Below are 20,841 nucleotides of genomic sequence, written 5' to 3' on the forward strand. Positions count from 1 at the left end.
AGTTACCAAATCGCAGCTGACTTGAAAAGATTGGACCAGGCTGCACTCAGGTCTTGGCTCTCTTGTTGGATTTCTCCAAAGAGAGGGCTAAGGATCACAGGACTATTGAGAAATTCCATCCTAGAGCCACAAATGGAGAGCCCCACGTTAAGAGTGAGGCGGAAGCATCACTTGAAAGGGCCGCTGTATAGGACGCCTGCGGAGAATCTAGACACACGTGAGAAGACGGGACCAGAAGCATCAGTCCAGGACCACTGGCCCCACAGAGGGAGGGGGTTCATCACTGCCCAGCCGGGGTGAAACTCCCATGCCCCACGTGACCGTTCTGTCCCTGTCCTGGTAAGAGGGGCTTGGAGCCTCCTCACAGTTTGACAAAGGTGGAATTCTTAGGGTTCCCAAGCTGGCCTTTGCTAGCATGGGTGGAGATAAGCCACGGTTTTTTTCCATGAGGTTTGTTGGAATTGAACAATTACTACGAAAAGGTTTTTATCTTGCTAGGCTGCCCCTTTTCTGGACCTTTGGCTCAAGAAGCTCTTCTTGTGGCTTTTTTGGGGTCTGTGCTCCTTGACGTCTCTAGTTGCTGGCTTTTCCAACACCCAGTCGGAGATATGCGAGGCAAAATACAATCCAGGGAGCTTACTTCCATATTGTTCCTCTGTCCTAAGGTTGCTAGCTGGCTGTCTTCTCTCTGCTTGTCAACATCGTCATTTTCATCACCATCTTTTACATTTTTTTTAAGATTTTCTTTATTAATTCAAGAGACACATAGAGAGAGGCAGAGACAAAGGTGGAGGGAGAAGCAGGCTCCCTTTTCTGAAAAGGGAGAGCCCGATGTGGGACTCCATCCCAGGACCCCCGGGGTCACACCCTGAGTGAAAGGCAGAGACGCTCAACCACTGAGCCACTCAGGTGCCCCCATCTTTTACATTTTAATATTAATATCCAAGTGTTTCAGCTGTGCTTAGCAGAAGAAACAGGGAAAAGTAGGTCTATTCCATCTTTCTGGAAGCAGATGTCAGGTACTAGGAATTCTGATGATTCTCTGGTAACCCAGAAGGAGGGAGGTGACTCTGAGTCACTGGGGGTGGCATGGTTCCCAGCAGCTTGGCAGCAGGCTGGCCTAGGGGAGAGGCCGCAGCTGAGGGATATCAGAAACGGGGACCCCTGATTTTGTTACTGAACTCAGGTCAGTTTGCTCCTTGGTGTGAGTTACCCGTAGAGAGGACACCAGGTGGAGCCGGCAAAGGCAACTAGAGATCGGAGATCCTGGGGAATCACTTCCAAACCTGTGATTCCCCAGCAAGGGTGAACGGGGTCCTTTAATTAGGGTTAGGATGATTAGATAGGGAAGCTTCGCCAGGGTAGGGAGGGAGCCCATTAGGTTGCACATGCGCCTTAAGGAAACCTGCCTGCACCTGCTTTGTACGTGACCCTAATGAGGCCTGTGCTCCTCCGTGGGCGAGGATTTTAGCATTATAATGACGTGGCGCTAACTACAGCTCCCTCCAGGCACTCTGGGGTCCTCCTGCGCAGGTGTGAGGCCTGCTTTGAGCTCACACGGGCCTGGATGCTCTACACGATCCTCAGTCTGTTCCCATCTTGGGGTGCTCTGCCCCTGGGGTCTTCTGCCTAAGAGGAGAGATGAGCTGGGAAGAAGAGCCTAAGAAAAACGCGGCTCGAGGGTCTGGGTACCAGCAGGTGGGCAGCACAGGTCAGGTCTCGGGGTCCAGTTGGAGAGGATGCTGGCTTTCCAGGCCCTTCCTCCTGTATCCCAGTTACCCCCCCCCGTCCCCCACATCTTCAGTAAGCCCCCCTCGAATCAGGGCAGGGAGGAGCCCAACGAGGGCTCTGCGGTCACATTTGGGGTCTGTTCCGAGCATCCCAGGGTCCCTGGCGTGAAGCAGGCGCGGGTTGGAGAGGAGTCGAGCCAGCATCCCCGCGGAGGTGCGCGTGTCCCCCCACCTGTGCCACCTGTCCCTCACCTGTCGCCACCTGTCCCCCCACCTGTCGCCACCTGTCCCCCCCCACACCTGTCCCCCACCTGTCCCCGCGGCCGGCGCAGTGAAGCCCGCTGAGTCACGATGAGAAGCGTGCAGGGCCCGGCGCCTGCCCAGCTCCGCGCTCTGCTGCCCACCCGAGAGAAGCACCTCTCCTGGGCCCCCTGCGTGCACCCCTGCAGCCCCTGGGCGCCCCAGGCTCCCCCCCCCCACCGCATTCCGGGCTCCGGGGCACTGCTGCTGCTCCCACAGCACCTGACCCGGTGGAGCGGGGCAGCGGCCGGGCCAGTGGCAGTGACTCAGCACCTGCCCTGGGCCTCCAGGGAGCCTCTCAGCCTCCTCCGCTGGTGGGGTTCGGTTCGGGTGGGCAGGGTGACCGTGCTTCCAGAAGGCATGACCCTCCTCCTGAGTGCTGTCAGAGGGGCAGGAGCGGCCTGACACTGGGTCACAGCACTGCATCACCCACTCCATCCCATCCCCATCCCGTAGGCACTTGTCACCCACATCCTCATGAGAAGGGTGAGAGTACAGCACGATTAGATATTTTGGGGAGACACACCACATTCACAAATACTTTTTTTTTTAAAGATTTTATTTATTCATGAGAGACACAGAAAGAGAAAGAGAGGCAGGCTCCATGCAGGGAGCCCGAAGTGGAACTCAATCCCGGGACCTCAGGATCATGCCCTGGGCCTAAGGCAGACCTGTAACCGCTGAGCCCCCCGGGCTGCCCTCATTCACACATTCTTATCACAGGCTTTTGCTGTGACTGTTTTATTGTTGGTTAATCTCTTACTGTGCCTAATTTGGGAGCTAAACTTTGTCGTGGGTGTGTGAGTACAGGGGAGAGCGGTAGAGAGGGTGTGGTGCTCTCTGCAGGTTCAGCTGCCCCTGGGGGTCTTGGAATGGATCCCTGGGGATAAAGAGGCACCCCTATATAGGGAAGAGGAGCTGCTGGCCCCCAAGTGAGGGGTGTACCTTGACCCGTGTCAGGGGGGCCGGGTAGGGGAGTTTTTCTTGTCACATCTCCTTTTCCAGTAAATACCAACACACTTTGTCGTCTTATCTTTGCCTGAAATCTAAGTCTCCTTTTAGTTACGCCCACCCCCCCCCCCCACTCCCCTACAGGGTCTTCAGGAGCTGCCCATGGGCTTGACCTACAGAACACCTGTGCTGCGACTGTCCATCGCCACCCCTGCTGCTGGAGAAGCAGCCGGCTGAAGACTGGGGTGGGCGGCCAGGCCTGTAGCTGGTCCAGGGCTGGGGGCACAAGGAGGTGGAGGTGGTGAGAAGGGCTCAGGCCCAAGGCATGGGAATGATGGTTTGATGATAGGATTTGGAGGCTGCTGAAAGGCGAGTGGAGAGGTTGGGATGGCGTTCATCTTTGCCATTAGAGACGTAGCAAGGCCTGGTGAGGTGCAGCATGGGAAGAAGTGTCCAGGAGCTTGTTTTGGGACATGTTGAATTTGAAATGGGCCTGGAGCTGAGGCTGGGGCTGGGGCTGGGGTTGGGGCTAGGGTTGGGGTTGGGGCTGAGGTCGGGGCTGGGGCTGAGGCTGGGGCTGGGGCTGGGGTCGGGGCTAGGGTTGTGGTTGGGGCTGAGGTCGGGGCTGGGGCTGGGGCTGGGGCTGGGGCTGGGGCTGGGGCTGGGGTTGGGGCTAGGGTTGGGGTTGGGGCTGAGGTTGGGGCTGGGGCTTAGGCTAGGGCTGAGGTTGGTACTAGTGCTAGTGCTGGGGCTGAGGCTGAGGCTGGGGCTAGTGCTGGGGTTGGGGTTGGGGCTGGGACTGGGGCTGCTGCTAGAGCTGGAGCTGAGGCTCTTGAGTGTTACTTTATGTATTTTGTATCCTGAACATAGTAAAGATGAAGGGAACCGAGGTTTTAAGCACTTCACATATGTTAACTCTTGTAACATTCAGGGCACCTCTACTGGGTAGTAGTATCCACTGTTCTGCTGTTGGGACCCTCCATCTTCCTCCTGGGTGCACGGAGCAGGCTCCTCCTCCCAGCCTGTCCTGCCCTTCCCCTGGCCTGGGATGACCTCCCTCCAGACTCTCCCCAGCCCTCCTTCCACATAGGTGCCAAATCCTCGGAGAGTTCCTCCCTGTGGGCCCACCACCCCTGCCCCCAAGTGTCACCAGCCCCTCACCTGCAGGGTGCCCTGCGGGTCCGTCACTGCCTGGCACCGTATCATTTGCAAAATGAGAAAAATCAGTGGTATTAACTGTTAGCTTCTCTGGAGCACGTACTCTTCAGTGTCCCATTTATTCCCTTCTAGCAACTGCAACAAGTAGGCACACAATATTATTCTCTTTTCACTTCTGTTTTCTAGAGAAGGAGGCAGGGGCTCGAGAGGATGGGGTGATTTTGCCATGGTCACGCAGGGAAAGGAGAAAAGGAAGGAGCCTGGCTTTGCCAAGAGACAACACACTGCTTTACAGTCTCTCTGTGGACAACACAGTGCCCGCTGCCTTTCGGTGGGGGATCCTGACGTCCTGGGACAGAGGTGAGGGGAGAGCAAGTATGGATAGGAGTGTGTGTGTGTGTGGCTTCCCTCACTAAAACTCTTATATTCCATACTCCTGGCTTTGCCTGTTCCCTGCCATATTCTCATTGCCCAGAATGGATTCCACTGTTGTGGTGCTCTGGGAAATGGAAGGAAGGAAGGAAGGGAGGAAGGAAGGGAGGAAGGAAGGGAGGAAGGAAGGGGAAGGGAAGGGGAGGGGAGGGGAGGGAAGGGAAGGGAAGAGAGGGGAGGAGAGGGGAGGGGAAGGGAGGGGAGGGGAGGGAAGGGAGGGGAGGAGAGGGGAGGGGAAGGGAAGGGAAGGGAAAGGAAGGCAAGGATGGAAGGGAAGGGAAGAGAAGGGAAGGAAAGGGGGGGAGGGAAGGAAGGAAGGAAGGAAGGAAGGAAGGAAGGAAGGAAGGAAGGAAGGAAGGAAGGAAGGAAGGAAAGGGGAGGAGGGAAGGAAGGAAGGAAGGGAAAGAAGGGAAGAGAGGGAAGGGAAGGGAAGGGAGGAGAGGGGAGGAGAGGGGAAGGGAAGGGAAGGGAAGGAAAGAAAGGAAGGGAGGGAAGGGAAGGAAGAGAAGGAAAGGGAAGGGAAAGGAAGGGAGGGGGGAAGGGAGGGAGGGAGGGAGGAAGGAAGGAAGGGAAAGTAAGGGAAGGGAAGGGAAGGGAAGGGAAGGGAAGGGAAGGGAAGGGAAGGGAAGGGAAGGGAAGGGAAGGGAAGGGAAGGGAAGGGAAGGAAAGCTTTTCTCCCAGAAGGGTTGAGCCCGTTGCCCACGGAGCTTTGGCCTTCACTTGTAAAGACGGATTTCAAAGCCACCTGCCCCCCGTTCTGCTCCACAGGGCCTCAACAAGATCTCGTCCCCCACTGGCCACACGAGTGTCCTCAGAAGGGAGCAGATGCAGGTGGAGGAGCCCCTTGTGACCTGCAGAGAAAACAGGGTAGGCGCCGCTTCGCTGAGTGCCCGTGGGCAGGGGAGCAGGTGCCCGAGCAGCTCTATAAAGGCTCCCTGGCCAGAGCCTGGGGTGGGCAGTGGCTTCCACCCCTTCATCCCCAGAAGGGCCTGCAAAATGGCCCTGGCCTTGTGGGTCTTCAGTCTGCTGGGCTCAGCCTGCGTGGTGTCAGCCAACATCTTCGGTGAGTTATGAGCCAAGACCGTGGAGCAGAGGGTCTGGAGGGGGCTTCCAGGCCACAACTCCGATGGTCTTGCCCCCATGCCTCAGGACATTTGTGGTCTCATTGAATCCCCACAATGTCCCGAGGACGGATTTCAGATGAAGAGACAGAGGTTCAGAGAGGCCTTGAGGTCACGGAACCTGTGATTTGCCTTGAGGTCACGGAACCTGTGATTCATGGAGAGTAGATGGGAAATCAGATCTTCCTAAGTCAATTTTAGCTCACCCCACCCCATCCTTTTTGTGAATGTTGGCATCAACTTTTTTTATTTTATTTATTTATTTATTTATTTATTTATTTATTTATTTATTTATTTAATTTAATTTTATTTTATTTTATTTTATTTTATTTTATTTTATTTTATTTTTATTTTGTTTTTCTTTTTCTTTTTCTTTTTTTTAATTCCCTTAGCTGTCTCAGGCCGAGGTGATCTATGTGAGGCATTTGAGAAGTAGTCTACAGGTAGCGGAAAAAAAAAATCCACCTGTTCAGTGAAATAGACATAAATTCCAGCAGAGGCTCAGCCACTTGCTGGGTGACTTTGGATAAGCCTAAGCTTCGGTTTTCTTGCTGGAAAAGTAAGCCAGTGACACTCCTCTTCTGACGTGGTTGTGATTTTGGATAAGCTCCTGCATGTCACATGCGCTCTCAGCGAAAAGAACAACACGGGGGAGTTATTAATGAGTTTGCATCCCTGACCTGTGCCAGGGAGGTGCCCTGCCCATGGGGATGGCTTGATAGATCCAAGATCACCTTCTTCCTGGTGTTCGGACCTAACCCCCCGAGTCTTGGGAGAAGGCGGGGTCTGAAGGTTGACTTCGGATCCCACTCGTGCCAGCTGTGTGACCTTGAGCGGGTTATTTTCACCATCTCAGGGACACAAGGGTGAAGGGCGGACATCACTTCCCAGGAGAGGCTGAGGGTTTTTTTTTTTTTTTTTTTTTTTGAGGCTGAGGGTTAAACAGGCCAATGTCCTACTTAGAAACGCATCAATAACCACCAAACTGGAAATTAGAGCCTAATTGTTGATGGTGATGCCAGAAATACAGCCCAGGAGAGGATCTGTGCTTTGCTACTGGAATCCCATCCATACTCTTCCCTGATGAGCTGCTTCCCTTTCCCCAGAATACCAGGTGGACGCCCAGCCTCTGCGTCCTTGCGAGCTGCAGAGGGAGAGGGCCTTTCTGAAAGGAGCAGAGTATGTTCCTCAGTGCGCGGAAGACGGCAGCTACCAGTAAGGCTCCCTCAGCCCTGTGGACTCCTGGGGCCCTAAGAGACCTTAAAGCTTATCTCATTCCCACCCGCTCCTGTGCTGTGCCCCCACTCACCCCACATGCATGACATGTGGCCACTGTCACTTGGGGGGAGGGGTGCCCACCTCTGGGGTTGATTGACACAGGATAATCTGACCCAAGCGCCCCAGTCCCTCATCATCCCAGCTAGGACCAGGTACTTCCCTTCATTTCCTGCCCAAACTTTCAGTGTGATTGCTTTTTTTTTTTTAAGATTTTATTTATTTGTTCATGAGAGACACACAGAGAGAGAGAGAGAGAGAGAGGCAGAGACACAGGCAGAGGGAGAAGCAGGCTCCATGCAGGGAGCCCGACGTGGGACTCGATCCTGGGTCTCCAGGATCATGTCCTGGGCTAAAGGCAGTGCTAAACGGCTGAGCCACCTGGGCTGCCTGTAACTGCTTTAATAAAAGGGGTGGGGGATTGAGGCTTCAGTGCCGCCCTCCCCTTCACCTGTGGCCTTGAGAGGTCCGGGGTGGGGGGAGGCACAAGCTGCCCGGACTTCAGGCTGCCGCTGCACGTCCGAGCCCAGCCAGGGCCAGCGTTCTGGGCCATGCGCCTCTGTCCCCGCTGTGAGCTCCTCTCTGGAGGGGGCTTCTGGCTGCCCTAATGTGAACTTGCATCCCAGACTGGCCCCCAAGAGTGCAGTGATAATCTCGACTCCCCAGCAGAATGCACGGGAGTCCTTTGTGTGGGCGTGGATGTTAACTTCCCCGCGCTGTGCCAGTCACATTGGACCAGGGGAGCCCCATCTGTGGCTGCGTTCTGGGAACCCCTTATGAAGCATCCCTGCCTGCCTTCATGGTCTGAGTCCTCCCCATGCACCTAGAAGCCCCCTTACACACTCCCAGGAGGGCAGCGACGCCATGGGCCGGCCACTACTGGGGCCTTGAGGACGTGTGGAATGGCACGGGACGTGGCGGATGGCTCACCTGTGCTCACCTTGTTCATGTGGCTCTTCCCATGCCACCTGCAGTTCCAAGCACCCTGGTCCTCCTCAGGGAGCTTTTGTCTTCATCTGGTGCACCTGTGACCTTCTGCCCCTAGAAGGATGCTTGATCATCTTGTTGGCCTCATTGTGGCCACTGCTTGCTGCAGGCCACCCACAGATGTGCCTCTCCGTGTAACCCCGGCCCGAGGCTCTGCTCTCCAACACCCCCGACTTTACCTGATGTTTTTCCTGGCCCCAGACCACTTAGCCCAGCCCTGGCACCACTTTCACCCTCCACAGTGGTGGCCATGTGGCAGCCACACAACAGGGTGGCCTTGTAGACCAGATGTCTGGAGGGTGAAGGGCTGAGATGTCACGGGGATGAGCAATTCAGGTAAAGGCCAGCTTTGGCCTCTGTCGCTCACCCCTCTCCTCCATGTCTCCCTAATTTAAAGAAATTAAAACATGGAAGAGGGGATCCCTGGGTGGCTCAGTGGTTTAGCGCTTGACTTGGGCTCAGGGCCTGATCCTGGAGTCTCAGGATCGAGTCCCGCTTCGGGCTCCCTGCATGGAGCCTGCTTCTCCCTCTGCCTGTGTCTCTGCCTCTCCCAGTCTCTCTCTCTCTCTCTCTCTGTGTGTGTGTGTCTCATGAATAAATAAAAAAATCTCAAAAAAAAAGTGGAAGAACGGAAAAGACGAGGGACAGCCAGCTGGGTTGCAGCTTGGGGTCCCTATAATGCAGTCCCTGTGGTGTGTCCCTCCTGCCCGCAGGACGGTCCAGTGCCAGAATGACGGGTGCACCTGCTGGTGTGTGGGTGCCGACGGCGTGGAGGTGCCCGGCAGCAGGCAGCCTGCTCGGCCCGCGGCCTGTAAGTGCTCACGGGGGCAGGGAGGGAAGGAGGGTCCCTGGGCCCCGGGCTGCCGGAGGCTGCCCTTCCAATGAGGATGACGATTGCGCACGCCAGGCCTTACTTCCTGCGGGACTGCCGTGAAGATCCAGGGGGCCGAGCACACCATTTGTTCAGCAAACAGGTGCCGAGCTGGCCTGGCTCGCCGGCCACATGCCTGGCGCTGAGGAAGCCACAGGGCCGGACCTCCAGGGCTGCTGGAAGCAGAATGAGGCCCCGGACACACCGAGTGTTCTCTCACCTCAGGTGTTTGTAAAATCTGAGGCTTAGGTGAAAACGTCCCTGTTAAAATAATTATTTGAAAAAAAAAATAAGATAAAATAATTATCATCATGAGTAGTCAAAGGAACACAGTCCCCTCCCCCCTCCCCTGTAAAGCATGTCAGTGCTGAGCCTAGAACACAGGTTGGGGAAGCTGGTCATCTTTAAATGGTGATATCAAGCCTGGAACCAAAGCTCTTCTTTAAGGAGAAAAGCTCAGCTTTGGGCACCGGTTGTTTGCCCCCAGCCTGGCTAGTGGGGGTAGGGTGGGAGGGTGGCGGTAGCAGGCTGGCTCCCAACAGGCTTCTGCTGAATGCCCCCCGCCAGGCCGGGCCCTCACTGAGCTGTCGTCCCTCGCCTATTAATAGGAATGTAGGACCTGGCTCCCAGGGTTTTTTTTGTTTTTTGTTTTTTTAAGATTTTATTTATTTATTCATGAGAGATACACACAGAGAGGCAGAGACACAGGCAGAGGGAGAAGCAGGCTCCCTGTGAGGAGCCAGACATGGGACTCAATCCCAGGACCCTGGGATCACGACTTGATCCTAAGGCAGATGCTCAACCGCTGAGCCCTCAGGCGCCCCACGTCTTGCAGGTTTTAAGGCGCATGTGAAATGCTGGGCACACAGTAGGTATTCAGCAGGGGCAGTGACTGTCATGGTCACCAATCCTCATTGCTGAGGAAGGCGGTCGAGTTTCAGCCCTGCAGAGGAGGAGGGAGGCCCAGAGCAGTGCAGGCTGCAGGGCCTCCCCAGGGATACACGGTGAGGGTGTGGGCAGAGGCGTGGGGAAACGATGGGACGAGCTGCGCACAGCCAGCCTGCAGTGCCGCGCCGCCTCCCCCCTGCAGTGCCCGGGCTGCGGGCTGTGCGGTGTCCCGTGGCATGCACCCTTCCCTGACGGGTGTGCAGGTTGCAGGAGAAATCCGGGGTAGAGCCGGGAGGTGGACACACTGGTCCCAAACTTGCCGCCAGCGCTGAGGAGCGCCGCAGGCTGGGCCCGAGTTCCCCTCACTGTGGGTGGGAAGGACACATCCCTATCTCCGGCATCAGGCAGGGGTGAGGGGGGACATGAAGCTCTGACGCTGCCCTTTGCACCCTCAGGCCTGTCATTCTGTCAGCTGCAGAGGCAGCAAATCCTGCTGAGCGGCTACCTTAACAGCACCGCCACATCCTACCTCCCCCAGTGCCAGGAGTCGGGGGGTTACGCACCCGTGCAGTGCGACCTGTGGCAGCAGCAGTGCTGGTGCGTGGATGCCGAAGGGATGGAGGTGTACGGGACACGCCAGCTGGGCAGGCCAGCCCGCTGTAAGTCTCCAGAGCCCCGGCCCCCTGACATCCCCCATGGGCTCAGCTCCCTGCACGTCACCAAGACTTCGTCAGGTCTCCCTGATGAAAGGCACAGAGCCTGGCCCCCAGTGCAGAGAATGAGAGCATTTTAGGGAGGCTGCACCCCTCCTAACATTGCCCCGTGGGGGATGATCAGCATCTGCTGGCTGGTGGTCGGGAGCAGAAGCAGGACGTTGGGGAGCACTGGCCAGGGCCCCGTGCGGGGCTTCGTCTCCATGTGGGTCTGGGTCCCGCGTGTCCTGGGAACGTCTGCGTCTGGACCACGGGAGCGCAGGCACCTACTAGGACCGAAGAATTGAACATTTTTCCTCTGAAATGTTTAGGTCCTCGGAGCTGTGAGATAAGAAACCGGCGTCTCCTCCATGGGGTGGGAGACAAGTCACCACCCCAGTGTTCTCTGGATGGGGAGTTCATGCCTGTCCAGTGCAAGTTTGTCAACACCACGGACATGATGATCTTTGACCTGGTTCATAGCTACAACAGGTAAGAGGAGCCCGCCTCTGGGATCTGCTCAACCCCAGGCCGTGTCTTCCTATCCCCTGCTGAGGCTCATGCCTCAGGCTGGGGCTGGGGGCTTTGAGGTGCCCTAGGTACCCACTGGTGGGAGTTGAGAGAGGCCTCACTCTCATACACGGCTGAGCATCCAAAGGACACAGTATTTTTATTTTATTTTATTTTATTTTATTTTATTTTATTTTATTTTATTCATTCATTCATTCATTAATTCATTCATTCTCAAGAGACATAGAGAGAGAGGCACAGACACAGGCAGAGGAAGAAGCAGGCTCCCTGCGGGGAGCCCGATGTGGGACTCAATCCCAGGACCCCGGGGTCACACCCTGGGCCAAAGGCAGATGCTCAACCACTGAGCCACCCAGGCGTCCCAAAAACATTATTTTTAACAAAGCAAGATGGCAACAGCCATTCGAATTAAACATAGGTGAACGCCCCTCTTTCCCCCACTGCCCGCCCTGGGCCAGGGAGCCCAAGGAAATGAAAGTACAGGAGAGTGAAGACGCATGTATTGGGATGTCTACTGCATTGTTTCTCACTGTAGCAGAAAACTGAGAACAGAGTGGCTGAGAAACTCAAGGTGGATAAATGCGCCACCACCGTAAATATTTATGCAGCCGTTAAACAGAATGCATTGGAACTCTACCAGTTGATTTGGAGAGGGTGCTGCAGCGCATATTATGATGCTATGATAGAAGACACAAGGCGCTTGTATGATTTACTTCTTACAAAACAGACACACGTCCTTTCACATACATATACGGTGATAGGATTACGCTTGTGTCTGTGATCGGCATACGCGGGGTGGTGATCACGGCCATCGGCAGGATCGAGTTACTATGGAGAAGCAGGGGTAGGAGAAGGGAATTAACAGAGAAGGAAAAATGATGGCATTATGGCAAGCGTGGGGACCACCGTATTTATGCCGTTTTGTAAATTGCATGTGTCTACACACGTATAAATGATTTTAAAGATTTAAGTGACAAGCCTAAGAAGGGAGATGCATGATAGATCTCTGCCCAAATAATCAGATTGCTTCTGGTTATTCAAGACGGCCACTTTGTCATTGCGAAGGGCCAGCATGGACTTCAGACGTGGTTGCCTCATCCTGAGTGCAATCAGTAAGTGCGTTAGTCTGTGAATATTGATGGGAGTCATCTTGGAGAACCTGAGCCTCTCTGTGGCTGGCTTCCAAAACAACCCATTTTTTTCCCTCTCTGGGAGAGAGAGCGTTCCCATGGGCTGTGCCAGGAGGGGTGGCAGCCTAGCAGCCTGGACACATGAACTGTCCCGTCGACAAGTCTTATTTGAGCTGCTTGTTATTTTAAAAACCGAGAGCATTTCAGGTCAACTCCATGAAATTCCTGTTTGTGTAGGTAAAAAACAGTTGAACATCAGCAATTTCTTATGTTTAACTTAATAGCCCAGATTCTGGATTCCTGAATTCCCCCCAGCACGAAGAAGCTGGCCTTGAACTGCTCTTTTTGGACTGATCATACATGGTCCAGCGCTCCGTGTCCCCCTAGGTCACGGTGGCTGCTCCTTCCATCGGTGTGACCTGCCTGGCCCCATAGCATTAGCCTCCATGACCCTGATTCTAACTCGGCCACTGCTTGGCAAAGTGACCTGTTCCTTTCCCTTTATCCCTATGCCTCAGTGTCCCCAACTGAAATATGGAGACAACTCCCTGTGCACTAGGTCATGGAGAGGATGTGATGAGGCCTCATCTATGAAACTACCTGAGACAGATGCCAATTGTTATGCATCTGTAGGGATTCCTGACATATCCCCCAGCTGCAGCAAACATAAATTAGGGTTGGTTTTTGTTTCTTTGTTTGTTTTGCATTTTTCCCTCTGAGGCTTAGAGAATGGCCTACCTGTGTGCACGTAAGAATTTCCAAACAGCCCGATTCACTGATAGTCACTGATGTAAACTAATGTGTGCTTATTTCAAGTTCAGCTGAGTACTTACTACATACAGGCAATTGGGTGTCTTTCTGCCTGCTTTAATGGTTACAAAAATAATTACGTTCTCCGGGATATGGATGAGGAATCTGAAACATAGACGCTAAGGAGCTCACCCTGGGAGCCATGGTTAGTGGGTGCTAGAGCTGTCTGGCTCCACTCACCATCCCACACACCTTTGATTCAACTCTTTCCCTGCAGCACCTAGCACAGAGCTTGGTGCACAGCAGGCCTGCAACCTGTGCGTTCAAGAACTTTGCGGGGTCAGCTTGAGGCACAGTTCAAGCTCCTTCCACGAGGGGGCAGTCGAGTTAAACGCAAAAGTTCAAGACTAAGCCTCCATTGTTTAATAGATGCAACCAGAAAAATTTATTCCTGAAATGGGATCCTTTCCTTTATGTAAGCAAGCATGTCTCTGGGGGGGAATTCCGACTTAGAAAGGTCATGGGAAGGGTTGGGTGGTTGGTTACTGGAAGCCCAGCCGCATTCAGGGATTTCTTGATAAGCTGACCTGGGCAGTGCCAGGCCCAGCTGCTCCACGGGGCAGGGTGGCAGGAGCCCCAGAGGCCACTCTAGAGAGTCTAGATTTCCTACCCAAGGTTGCAGATAAAATACAGAATGGCCAGTTACATTTGAAGCTCAGATAAGCAAGGAGTAATTTTTTAGTATTAGTACGTCCCCAATATGGCATCAAGAATTTTGAGCTTGTGGGGAAATTGGGTATATTTTGAATTTAGGAAAGAATGGACTGGCTGGGGAAGAGCAGAGCGGGTGCAGGGAGGCAGCTCTGTGGGTCTGGAGGCTCCTACATGGGTCCAGGTGAGAGACCACATTGGTGTGGACCAAGAGCATGTGATGGAGAGCACTGTGAGGAGATGGGATGGCTGGGGAAACATGTCTGAGGTAGAATCCAGAAGGTAGAGGGTGAGAAGAGGAAGAGTCAAGCCCAGGTCTGTTTCTGGATGCATGGTACAAGATGAGTTTGGATGAGTTTGGAAAAGGAAAGTCACAAGTTTCAATTTGGAATATTGAATCTGAGAGGCTTTCTTTGGGACATTCCAGTGGAGAAGGGGCATGAAGCAGTTGACTTATTTGCATGGGGCCTGGAGGGGAGGCTGGAAGGCTGTGGGGAGCTTATTTGCCAATCTACTGTGGGTTCTTCATGTGCTAGGTGATGACTTGCACTTGAATGCGGCCATCCCGTTTACCCATTTGAAGCAGGTCCTTTTGTTTCCTGAGGGCCACAGCTGATGACTCCTATTTGGCTGGTGACTTTGAAAACCGTGCTGTGCTGTGGAGTAAGCTGTATTAGTTCTTCAAACTCTTCCCCACCTTTCCTACTACCCTCGCCCAACTGCTAACTGGGGAAATGCATTCTGGCTAAGCAGATTGCAGGTAAAGGTTCTAAGAGCTGGTGCCATTGCCAGGCCTTAGTGGTCCCTCCTAAAATTCAGTTAATCGGTTTATTGGCCCTTAGTGACTAAGTAAACTCAAACTTTCTTTTTTTTTTATTTATTTTTTATTGGTGTTCAATTTACTAACATACAGAATAACCCCCCAGTGCCCGTCACCCATTCACTCCCACTCCCCGCCCTTCTCCCCTTCCACCCTTGGCCACCCGTGCTGATCAGATAATCCAGTAAGAAAGATTACATGCATCATAATGTGTGGCAAAGAGACATCATTACAGAACATACAGAGAAATCCTTTGTGGACTGACCACCAGTTACCCTCATAGGAGACATCCATGCCAGCTCACAGCTCCTACTTGAAGAAGTGCTCTTCTGGCACCTAAGTAGCTAATTTATTAATTATTAATTGATGGTTAGATTTCTGGAGGGACTGTCTGTGGGTGGCATGGAGAATCTGACTGAGTAATGGTGTTGGCTACCCCAGCCCAGGGCATAGATGTCATTTTGCACAAGACCAGGACCGGGTACCTGGCAGGGCCTGACATTTAGTATTTCACTGAGCCTGCGTTGTGATTTCTCTAACTCTGGGTTGGCCACCATCTGAGCATAAACTCAGGACAGCCATCCTTTGCTCCTGCACTACAATTTTCTTTCATAAGAACTTTCTTAGGATCCTCTTGAGGTTTTGCTTTTATTCAACAGAAGGGACACATCCTTTTCCATTAGATAAACTATGTTATTTTTTATTTTTAAGGTTTTGTGCTGATTTTCTCTTCCTCCTTTCTTCTGACACACCCCAAATGGGATAAAATAGATAATAGAAGAGATCCTAGAGGAGGCAAAATAAGGTTAGAAAATAAGAATAAGACAAGGAAAAGTTGGTATGTACCACTTGTTCCAAAAATTTTCTTATAACAAATAGAAAAAGGTGCATATTTGTCTCTGAGCGCCCTACAAACAAAGGAAGAAAAGATACTCTCAGTTATTTGGTTTCCACCAGATAAAAGTAAACCTGTTTTTCAGAGGAAAACAATTTTTTTTCTGTCAAAAGTGGAAAAACCTTTGTTCCTTCTATCCTCATAAAAGGAACGATGCCATATGCCATAAGGTCCTATATGACTTGCCCATGTCCTGCTGCCAGCAAGACAGTCAGTTTCCTAAGACCTGAGCCTAGAAGGACAGTAGGCATGGAACTTTCAGGAACAGTGTGTCCATGGTAGAGATGGTTGGGTCTCGAGACTCTCTGCCCCCCAGACTTGAGGGGACATCTCCCCCAGTGATGACCAGCTTCTCAGGTTCTCCTGTCCACACTTTCATCCTCTGCCCTCACTTTGAACGTGGCGATGTGCTAATGATCCTTCTAGACATGTTCTCTGTCCTCTTCTTGCCAAATCCTTGTTCTTAGCTTCAGGATCCCACTCCAGACTCACTTCCTCTGGGAGCATTCTTTGGCTGTACACCAGGTTCCAAACCTAGCTGGCCCAACTATTATGATGGAGCCTTTCTCTCCTTTCGTCTAAACCTTAGGTTCAGTCTTGGTAGTTATTACACTTTTGTTGAGGTGGCAGAGAAGGGTGGGAATCTAATAAATAGGAGGTTGAAAGCATGGCGGAAGACTTCCCATCCTGGCTGACAGGAAAGCACTAATGACAATAGAGAAGCAGCAGCTAAACCATCCTGGTGCTAACTGCTATACTGGAGGAAGAGTCCAGAATTCATAGTGGTGGATACCATTTCAGAAATCAGCCACGAAAATCAGATTTATCAAATCAGACTTCGGGAACAAAGGGAATCAAGGAAAACTCAAAGTTTGAGCTTCCTGTCACTGCCAGGGTGAGGTGCCCTGAGGACTGGGCTCTGTTTCAGAAGCAGCGCTCCACCCTGCCAGCCGCTGCAGTTGAGAGACCAGGGGAGGTCTGAGTGGACTCAGGATGCCTGGTGCCGGGTCCGGGCTGGGTGATCTTAGACTGGTCAGTTCACCACACTGAGTCCTAGGGTTCTCATTTGTGAAATGCAGCTTTTTAAGGGTTGTTGTAAGGATTAAGGAGATTAGAGGGTGCTGGTGCAGTGTCTGATCATCCTGAGCATGTCCCCTGTTATTATTTTCATGAGTAGTAATTAACGGCCATGACCACATGTGGCTAGGCCGAGGCCAGAGCTCTCACACATCTGACTCTGGACCCAGAGCTTTTTTCAGTGCACACAGAATTGGCAGGGAGGGATTACAGGTGACAGTGCAGGGGGTCTGTCCCAGAGGTGAGCAGAGGAAGCAGAGTCCAGGAAGGCCTTCAGGTCATCTTCCTGAGGGAACAGGAGGACCCCTTCCAGCTGAAGCCATAGTTGTCTTTTTTTTTTTTTAAGATTTTATTTATTTATTTATTTGAGAGAGAGAGAGGCAGAGAGAGAGAGAGAGAGAGAGAGCATGAGCAGGAAGAGGGGCAGAGGGAGAAGTAGACTCCCTGGTGAGCAGGGAGCCCAATGCTCGGCTCGATCCCAGGACCCCGAGATCATGACCTGAGCCAAAGGCAGATGCTGAACTGACTGAGCCACCCAGGCGCCCCCACAATGATCTTCAATATGCAAGCAGGAGGGATATCAGGAGTGAGGTCCATGCAAAAAGCACACAGAGGCCTAGACACTGGGTAGCTCATAAGACTGTAAACCCAGAAAGGAGGACTTTGACCCTAAAGTAGAGGGATGAAGATGGCTCAAAAGTCCTGCGGTTGATGGGATGAGCACTGGGTGTTATACTATATGTTGGCAAATTGAATTTAAATTAAAAGAAAAATGTAAAAAAAAAAAAATAGTCCTCCTGCTGGCACTGGTCCTGGGGCATGACCCTGACAGGGTCATGGGCCTTTGGGTTGAGTTGGAAGGACATGGGACTAGAGTGACTGAAACTTCCAGTGCCTTGTGCTGAAATGCATTTCAGGACCTGGGGCCATCCAGGTGCCCTGTCCGTGCGTTCTCCAGTGGGTGTGTCTTCGACATCTATTAGATATTGGGAAAAGGTATCTAGAGGAAATTGCCAGAACAAAACAGAGTTATGTGCCTTTCAGAATGTGGGACAGGAAGCAGGTGCAGCCAACATACATTGAATGACACCACTGGCAGATGTAGGCATCACGGGATGGGGAAGACCTGGGTTTAAACTCTACCTCCCACCACTGTTTCAAGATGGTGGCCAACATACCTTACCTTCTTTTAAAAAAAAAATGTATTTATGTATGTATGTATTTATTTAAGACACACACACACAGAGAGGCAGAGAAATAGGCAGAGGGAGAAACAGGCTCCTTGCAGGGAGCCCGACATGGGACTCAATCCCTGGACTCTGGGATCTTATCCTGAGCCAAAGGCAGACACTCAACCGCTGAGCCACTCAGGCGTCCCCATAACTTACCTTCTTAACCTCTAAAATGGGTATGAGAAAATACCACCTGCCTTTTAGGAGTGTTAAGTGGATGAAATAAGTCAACATATATTAAATATTTGGCAGATTGTCTTGTACGGGACAGTGCTCAATAAATGGAAGTGATTATTATCCTAGTATTAGTGCTTTTAGAATTGAATCATCCCAGCTTTCAATTCATGAATTTTTATTATATATGCTCCAATCTGTGGCAACTGGGCAAAGTGAGTTTTTAGTTTCTGCTATGCATAACTTACCTACCATAACACTCCTTTTTATTTAACTCACGAATACACAATAAAAGACCAACAACATGGAAAAAATCCATACTCCTGTAGTGCTTTTATAGGCATTGTGTTGCATATTCATTCTCATGCAAATTATCTACTATGGTTGCACCCCCAGTTCAGGCTGCAAGCAATTGCTGTGTTATCAAATGCCTTCCAATAGTGGTTCATGTGCACTGTGGTAATTGCAGTGTCTATACAGGCCATTTTGTATTCTCCCCTTTTTACCTAATGGTGTAGATGCAACCATTTAGGAAGTTTACTGTAATTTACTTCTTACTCTTCCTACCACCAGATATTAGGGTTGTTTTCAGTGTTTTGCTGGAATAGGTGACACAGCAGTGGATCTCTGCGCCGAGAGCTGTTGCTTCTGCTAACTTACTCTCTGGGGATGTTTCCCTACACAGGGAGAAACACATTATGGTTGGTTCTCATGTGCTAGCCCTATAGGGCATAAAAACAAATCCCCTGATGTTGCATAACGATTCCTCTCTGGTTGCTGAATCATTGCACATGGGAAGAACTCCTCGGTATGCTTTTATATCACCTTAGCTTCATCTTACTTCCCGGATCGGGAACCCTGCCAGTTGGCTCCTGATAGCAATTGCCAGGTTGGACGTGGCTTGGGCACACTTGCCCTGTACTTATGGAGAGGGATTGCATAGCACTTTTGGTGGTGTCATGTTGATTTTGTGTGTTCTCAACTGTGGAACTGGGAAACGTCCTGAAGAATTTCCTACGGTGGATTCTGGCTTCTTTTCGAGCTCTGGAAAAGTTGTAAAGGGCTCCGGAGTTTTTTGATCTCCCAAAATGAGATCATCTACAATGTACCATATGTTTGTCAAGCAAACTTGGCCTTGAGTCCCTAGCATTATAGTCTAGTAACGTTACACTCCAGTGATGTGATGTCCATCATCCTTTTTCCGCCCGATCCTATGAGGCACACGTTTAGGTGCAAATTGGTGAAATTCCACGAGGGAGGCAAATGACTAATCCATAGGCGACAGCTGAGTGCGGCTTCATTTTCACTTGTCCAGCTTAGCCCTGGCCAGGTAAAACCAGTTTAGAAAAGAAACATATTTACTGCAAGAAACATGGAGCGAATGGCATGAGATTAAAGAAAAAAAAAAAAAAGTAGATATTCCTTCTCCCCAGATGAGATGAGGCCACATTTCTTTCTTTCTTTTAGAAGAGCTTGTGAAGACTTGAGCTTTAGGAAACAGTGGCCATAAATCTCGTTCTGTCTTAGGTTTCCAGATGCATTCGTGACTTTCAGTGCCTTCCGGAGCAAGTTCCCTGACGTGTCTGGTTATTGTCACTGTGCAGACAGTCTAGGGCGGGAGCTGGCCGGCACAGGTAAGCACATCTCAGGTAAATGGAAGGAGAGAGAGAGAGAGAGAGAGAGAAAGAGAGAGAGAGAGACATTCCCCAAACCTGAAAGCTTGCTAAACAGAAAGCAGTGTCTGTTTTTGCTCCTGCTAGGCTGCCATGGGTGTTGAAGAGGGCGCAGTTTGCAAATGTTCATCTCGGGTGCTATGAACACAGCTGCTGGTGCATATGGAGCCTTCGTGCACACTGGAAAGAGGAGCCCCACTTTGGGCAGGTGCGGCTCTGAGCCCAGAGAGTGGAACACAGGATGCCTTTTAATCTGCTCTCATTCTTGCAAACTGTGCTCCTTGGTGCTGTGAGCAACCTGCACAACCATATAGCAGCCCTGACTTTGGAAACCATTACCATCTTTTTGTTTTAAGACTTTATTTATTCATGGGCGGGGGCAGAAGGAAAGAGAGAATCTTAAGCAGACTCCTTGCTGAGTGTGGAGCCCCATGTGGGGCTTGTTCTCACGACCCTGAGATCATGACTTGAGCTGAAATCAAGAGTTGGATGCTCAACAAACTGAGCCACCCAGGCACCGCTGAGACCATTAATTCTTGATCAGATCCATGAAGATTCTGGCCTAATATCTGTTTGATCAGCAAGGTCAGGGCTTCCTTTTGGAATGCACTGAGCCCTTGAGACGCTTCTGTCTTTGCTCAGGTTTGGAGCTGTTGCTCGACGAAATTTATGACACCATTTTTGCTGGCCTGGACCTTGCTTCCACCTTCGCCGAAACCACCCTGTACCGGATATTGCAGAGACGGTTCCTAGCGGTCCAGCTAGTCCTCTCCGGCCGCTTCCGATGTAAGTCCTAAGCCGATGACTCATGGGTGTGCTTCTTGGAGGAAACCACTTAGGCCTTAGAGTCCCCGTGGCCTCTGGGGCTGGTCCTCTGAAGCAGAAGGAGGATTTAGAACATGGTAAGAGCACACAGAGTGTGTGCTGTCAACGCAGGAGCCTTGTTCACGCCCTGTCCTCTCCTTTCCTGCCCGACCTCTCCTCTCTCTCCTAGGCCCCACAAGATGTGAAGTGGAGCAGTTCACGGCCAGCAGCTTCGGTCACCCCTACACTCCGAGCTGCCGCCGGGACGGGGGCTTCCAGGCGGTGCAGTGCCAGAGGGGAGGGCCGTGCTGGTGTGTGGACGCCCGAGGGAAGGAGATCCCCGGGACTCGGCGGCCAGGGGAACGGCCATCTTGTGGTGGGTTTCCTCTCTGCGGCCTTCTCTTCTGTTCCCGTCGGGTCATGTGACTCTCATTGCTTCTCCAGACCAACTGCTCTGGAACCCATCAATCCCACTGCCTTCAGAGGATACCCCAGAGGCCCTCTGAGCCCAACGTGATGGAAATGAACTTTATCGTCATTCATTTCCAATATGTTTCACATTCTACATCAGGCACAGTTGCTTCCTCAGGCGAGCTCACAGAATGTTGGGGCCTCATAGGTGAAGGAAAAACAAAAAGA

General features: G+C 51.9%; 1 protein-coding gene across 2 annotated transcripts in view; it reads left to right on the top strand.

Moving 5' to 3' along the window:
- Window positions 1–5,474: 5,474 nt before the first annotated feature.
- TG (thyroglobulin) overlaps window positions 5,475–20,841 on the top strand; it is a 248,977-nt gene continuing 233,610 nt past the window's right edge. For both annotated transcript variants that reach the window (XM_072774560.1, XM_072774561.1), the window contains exons 1-8: window positions 5,475–5,634; window positions 6,799–6,907; window positions 8,668–8,765; window positions 10,169–10,372; window positions 10,738–10,897; window positions 19,253–19,359; window positions 20,041–20,184; window positions 20,393–20,578. In XM_072774560.1, coding sequence (XP_072630661.1) covers window positions 5,568–5,634; window positions 6,799–6,907; window positions 8,668–8,765; window positions 10,169–10,372; window positions 10,738–10,897; window positions 19,253–19,359; window positions 20,041–20,184; window positions 20,393–20,578 — 1,075 coding nt within the window. In that variant the 5' untranslated portion in view covers window positions 5,475–5,567. The remainder of the gene's footprint in view (window positions 5,635–6,798; window positions 6,908–8,667; window positions 8,766–10,168; window positions 10,373–10,737; window positions 10,898–19,252; window positions 19,360–20,040; window positions 20,185–20,392; window positions 20,579–20,841) is intronic.

The sequence above is a fragment of the Canis lupus genome, chromosome 14 (assembly GCF_048164855.1).
Source record: "Canis lupus baileyi chromosome 14, mCanLup2.hap1, whole genome shotgun sequence".
NCBI classification, from domain to species: Eukaryota; Metazoa; Chordata; class Mammalia; order Carnivora; family Canidae; genus Canis; species Canis lupus.